At 37.6% G+C, this 6000-nt stretch overlaps 1 protein-coding gene across 8 annotated transcripts in view; it reads left to right on the forward strand.

Moving 5' to 3' along the window:
• The window catches only part of map4k3a (mitogen-activated protein kinase kinase kinase kinase 3a), a 215666-nt gene that overhangs the window by 135561 nt on the left and 74105 nt on the right, over positions 1-6000 (forward strand). For all 8 annotated transcript variants that reach the window (XM_048600826.1, XM_048600828.1, XM_048600829.1 and 5 more), the window contains one exon: positions 5279-5337. In XM_048600826.1, the coding sequence (XP_048456783.1) occupies positions 5279-5337 (59 nt within the window). The remainder of the gene's footprint in view (positions 1-5278; positions 5338-6000) is intronic.

Below are 6000 nucleotides of genomic sequence, written 5' to 3' on the forward strand. Positions count from 1 at the left end.
TGGCATATCTAAACCAGCATTAACTCTAGCTAACTGTAATTTAATATTGGTTTATTTACATTTAAGTCTTTGGATTTCACAAGTGTTTTGATATCGCTATAACTACTGATCAGCAGTACTACTGAGCAGAATATCAGCTGGTTGTATAACATCCACACCTGTTTAAGTTTACCTAAACATCTTGGAGTATGTTATGTATTTGGTCAAGACCTTGGACTGAATCATGGAGGGTCTCTCTCCTTAAGGCCTAGAGGGTTTTCTTATTACGTCTTATCAACCCACCGCATTAACTACCTACGCCACCTGTATGGTGCTGCTGTTTTTTAATTCTAGCTCTATTATACCAAGTACTGTACACAGAACAACTCACCACTGTGGAGATATCCAGGAATTGACCAGCATCCCTGATACCAGCGTAACCGTTAAAAGGTGGTTATGGACCTTGACAAACATCGTCATCCAGAGCTGCTCTGCATGGTTCCTATCATTTGGCCCAGACATTACAGAGGAAGGAAAATTGTCTCTCTGTATTGTGGGCTAGGACCTGAAGCTCCTACTTGACGGTGTAGTGGAGAGATAGGACGACATTTTCTCCCAGGACTGGCAATGGAGACTGCTAAATGAGAACCTGATCCGAGGTTGCCTCCAGATCAGTAGAGTCTCAATTGTCTGAGGTATGTCCAACAACATGTGAAAAGTTCAATGGCTTTCCCAACTCTGTTAGCATTAAAGTCTCACATCACTATATCTCTGTTTTGGAACCCTGCTCCAAGCGAGGTTCATGCTGTACCACTCTTACTATTGCCTGTGACATCTTCCCACACTTGCTGTCACTCACCTGAATCCCCAGCAGCGCCAACCTTTATTTCAAAGGGGTTGGAGTATAAGAGTGGGGCAGTCTTACTGCAGTTGTATATGGTGCTTGTGAGATCACATCTAAAGTACTGAACAATTTTGGTCTGTATTTAAGGAAAGATACCATGGCATTAGAGGCAATTTAGAAAAGGTTCACTTAATTGATTCTCAGTGTAGAGGGGTTGTCTAGTGAACAAAAGCTAAACAGGTTGGGACTTAGTGGAATTTAGAAGGATGAGAAGTGATCTCATTGAAATGTATATAATTCTTAAGGAGCTTGACAAGATAAATACTGAGAGAATGTTTCCCCTCATAGGAGAGTCTAATGCAAGGCGCATTGCCTCAGAATAAAAGGGTTCAAATTTAAGACTCAAATGAGGAGGAATTTCATCTGATGGTTGAGAAGTTTTGGAACTCCTTGTTGCAGAGCTGTGGAGGCAGAGTCCTTGTGTATATTTAAGGCTGAGATTAATAGTGACGACAGAAATGGACTTGAGGAATGTTGGATCAACCACAACCCTGTTGAATGGCAGAACAGGCTCAAGGGGCCAAAATGGTTTATTCCATCCCTATGTCTTTTGGTCTTATGGCTTAACTTTGCATGCCTTCCCCACTGCCTACTCTTTCACTTGGGACATTTCCCCATTTACACCAAACATATTCACTGTGCCAGCTTACTTTCATTTAAATTTTTTTTCTCTTTATTCATTCACCGGATAAGGGCGTCGCTGGCTTGGCCAGCATTTATTGCCCATCCCTAACTGCCCAGAGGGCAGTTATGAGTCAGCCACATTGCTCTGGGTCTGGAGTCACATGTAGGCTAAGGATGGCAGTTTTCTATCCTAAAGGACATTAGTGAACCAGATGGGTTTTTACTGACAATTAGCAATGGATTTATGGTCGTCATTAGACTCTTAATTACAGATATTTATTGAATTGAAATTCCATCATCTACCATGGTGGGATTTGAATCCAGATCCCCAGAACATTACCTGGGTCTCTGGATTAACAGTCTAGTGATAATACTGCTAGGCCATTGCCTCCCCTTTGTTTAGTTTCTCTGCCACTTCGCTATTCTCCATTTAAAAATTCTCCTGAATGCACTTGCAATGGACCCACATTTGTTTTTGCTATTCTTTTCCTTTTTACAATATGTATGTATGTTTCTAACTAGTTTACTCTCATTCTATTTCCTTCTAATCTTTTTCTCGGCCATTCTGCATTGTTAACTGCATGAGTCATCAAGTTTAAAACTAATCCTATTCGTTCAGCGTGGGAATATTTCCCAAATTGTTAAATATTTTGGGGGAAGGCTCATTGAAGTGTTATCAATTTTGGTGTCCAGTAGATAAATTTACAAGTCCTGCAACAAGTTTCCAAGAGCCACTGGTTAGTTTATGAAACAGTCAGTAGTTCTTCAGGTTTTAATGCAGAGACTGATCTGAAAACACTACAGTATGACCATACAAGGCTTCAGTGTTTCAGCTGGTGAAATAGAGCTGCCATTTGAGTCTTTCAATTGGCAAAAACCCAACTTCTTTGAAGTGGTTTCCATCTTAAAACCATCAAGACGAAAGCAATATAAATTGTTGAGTATATGTTTATCTAAAAAGCAAACCAAGTAAAAAGTAGAAAAATATGGTAAAAGATTACGATAAAAATATTGGCCTAATATTAGTGTTTGTTTCGTAGTCCATGTCAGTCAGCCAAAAGAGAGAAATATTTCTCTGGACCTAGCAACATTCAAGATTACCTGCAATATATTTGAGAAGTAGCAGTAATTCTAGAAATACAAAATTACCATTGGATGTTTGCTTTAAACACAGCATTTCCAAATGTAAAAATTGTATCTGAAAATGTACTAAAAGCGATGCGCCAAATGAGACTCTCAAATGGAGGTGGGATAACAAACTTCTTCAATACCATTTAGCACAGCTGGAACCATTTTTTTGGTTTTGAACCATGCTTATTTAGTGTTAAGATAGTTAGCAGTTGGGTGCATGAACACTTTGAAGTTGACTTTCTTTTGTTAAGTACGTAAATTTTCATGTTCGATAGCTCATCATTTTAGAGATGTTTTGATCACTATTTTTCATGACATGCTATTGGACAGCCTCCATTTAAGTGTACATCTAACATTGGTAAAATCACAGCTGCTTTCACTTTTATAAAACTATGATGAAAAGTTCACATCAGAAGACTTGTATTCTGAAAAGATGCCTCAAAACAAGTGGACAAGTATTAATTCAAATTTATACACAAATTTAGTTCAGCAAATGCAAATAGTTTGAGTGTTCTTCGCAAATGGTTATTTGCGGTCTTCCCAATATCCTTCATTTGTGGTCAGTACCAAGTTAGCAGTTTATTATGAACCAGCCAACACTTCCAGTTGTGTTTAGTACCGTTTTAGGAAATCACAAGACACAGGACCCATAAAAGTAATTGCAAACACTCAAACTCGTTTTCAGAATCAAGCTAGCCACTCACTCCAGTACATTACAACTCTCCCTGAAAGCACAGAATAAGGCCACAAACTTTCCAAACACCTTTTCCCCAATTTTTATTGATGAAAATTACACCAAGTGCATTACACAGAAGGTGAAGACAGTTTGTAAAATCTGAGCTACAGTGACACTATGCGGTACAAAGATCAAGTCTCAAAGTTTTCACTGCTGTTAAATTTTCAGTCTTTGACATCTGGTCATTTGAGCATGGATGTAGTTTTAAAAAGTAGGAAATAAAGGTAGAAATACAGGAAAATGTTCAGATCTGGCTCCATCTATGCAGACAATGAACATTTCAAAATGATAATCTTTCAGAGCTAAGAAGGTTAGAAATTAAAGGATTGAGTTTTAAAGTGGGTGAGGGTGGGAAAAGAACAAAAGGGAAGATCTGTGATAGAATGGAATATAGGAGAGAACATGTGACAAAACAGCTGTGCAGAATAGAGAGCATAGGTACAAGTAAAAAAAAGTCATGGAAGGTATAAATGCCAAAAAAATGGATAGCTGCTGTCTGAACGTAAAAACAAAAGTAGTACTGTGACATGCAAAGAAAAGGAAATAAAGTTGGGCAGGGATTACAGAGCTTTGCATTGGATTGGATAGATCATAAAGTGAGGTACTGTTCCTCAAACTTAAGTTGAGTTTCATTGGATCATTCATAACAGCAAGGGCAGTTTAAAAAAAAAACGTGATTGAATGTTCATGGTCACTTGCAGACAGTGTAATTATTTTTAATCAACGTGATCATACAATTCTCTGCGGCAGGTGGGATTGCATGTAGAATTTCTTGTCCAGAAATGGGGACACTGTTACAAGACTCTTAAATTGTTTTCATTCAAACTGTTAGAACATGTTATGACACACCGCTGGGGCACCTCTGAGACTTGAAACTGGACCTTCTGAATTTTCCAATTATGTGCTTGTTGATTCCCTTTTCAAAATAATTTTAAAAATGAAGTGTTGCTTAAGTTGCAAGTTTGCTTGTTTACTTCTCATTAAGTGCATCAGTGTGATTTCTATTAAGAGCTGCTGGGATGCACAGCACTGGCATCTTTACCGTCTGCCTTTCCTCTGAGACACGGAGCCTGGCTCCTGCACCACTTCCTCCTCCTCTGAGACACGAGCCTGGCATAGCTGAGGCACTTGATTTGTTGTGTTTTTATTTGCATTTCCCTTGCTGTTTTCTCTTATTTGGCTGTTTACGTTTTTTTGCTCTTCCAAAAGGGGAGACACATATTGGTCTGATGTCTCAACCAAAAGACTGTATCTTTGATACTGCAGCCCTCTCTTGGTACTGCACTGGTAGTATCAGTCAAACATTTATGCTGAATTCCGGAATATGATATGATCTTCAGTCTTGGGTGAGTGTGCTTACCCACTGAGTCATGACCAATACCAGTTCACAAGGCAGAGAATGTATCAATTGCCTCTACCTCTGCTACAGTAATCAGGAGGAGAGTTCCTTCGTTTGTAAGAGAATTGAAAAGAATGGATGGAATACTGGCACATGAAAGCACATTGTTGGTTAAGATTGAATTGCTACCAAGTAAATAATCATGATGAGGCAAGTGCATTTGGATGAAAGCTGTCTTTTGTTGCAGGATGTTGTGATTCAGACCTGTAACTAAACTACTATTATATGTGGTTGATTTTTTTCTTGAAATTCATTAACACGACTGGCCAAATATTAACTGTTTTACATAAATTGCAGAAAGTCAAATTTACTCTATTTACTAAGGGATTGTTTGAAAAATTCTAATAGTAAATTTGGGAATCACAGATTCTTTGCTTCAAACATCTCACAAATCTATCCTAACACTCTTCCATTTTATTGTGCTGAGGGTTTTTATATTTGCAGTAATTATAATTGATATGAATATATAGATTTGCAACATGTATTTGTTTTCTTTGAACTGCAGGATCTACAACTAGAATATGGACAAGGACCCCAGAGCAGTTATTTATTGGGTGGAAATAAGTAAGCATTTTACAGTTTGTTTTTGATTTTGCTGAAATGCATGCATTTTGCTAGTTTAATTTTAATTGATATTAAAAGTCACTCAAATGTTAAAATATAAAATATAAAAAAGTATGAGAGTATTCCCCTTATTCTTTAGATGTTAGTTCTGTGAATATCAAGGATTAAGTCACTTGCAAAGCATATATTTTCATTAAATCAGCAGAAAAATGCGAAATAATTAGCCAGCATTGTGTTGTCTGTGGTTAGGACACTGAAACAAACTTGCATTTAAAGTACCCAGAGTGCTTCACAGACAATAGGTTAGTTTTGAAGTAAAATCACTTGTATCCAATGCTGATCAATTTAAGCAGTGGATATGTTCCAAAAGCAGCTCATAATTAAATGGACAGTTTTATGTATCTTGAAAGGTCTGTTTGAAGGGGCATAGGTCAGGAAATCAAATCAACTTCTCTATTGTTTAAATAGTGTCCTTGGGATTTTCTGAAACCATTTGAAAAGGCAGGTGGGATTCATTTGATGTTGCATTCAAAAGATGGCACTGTAACAAAAGTTTTTGACTTGCTACATACATAGTTTATGTGCTGAAGTAGGGCTTAAACTTACAAGCTTCTGACATGGAATTGTAGCCTGAGATGACAAGGTGTAGAGCTGGATGAACAC

Source organism: Rhincodon typus, chromosome 9, assembly GCF_021869965.1.
Source record: "Rhincodon typus isolate 14 chromosome 9, sRhiTyp1.1, whole genome shotgun sequence".
In the NCBI taxonomy this organism is placed as follows: Eukaryota; Metazoa; Chordata; class Chondrichthyes; order Orectolobiformes; family Rhincodontidae; genus Rhincodon; species Rhincodon typus.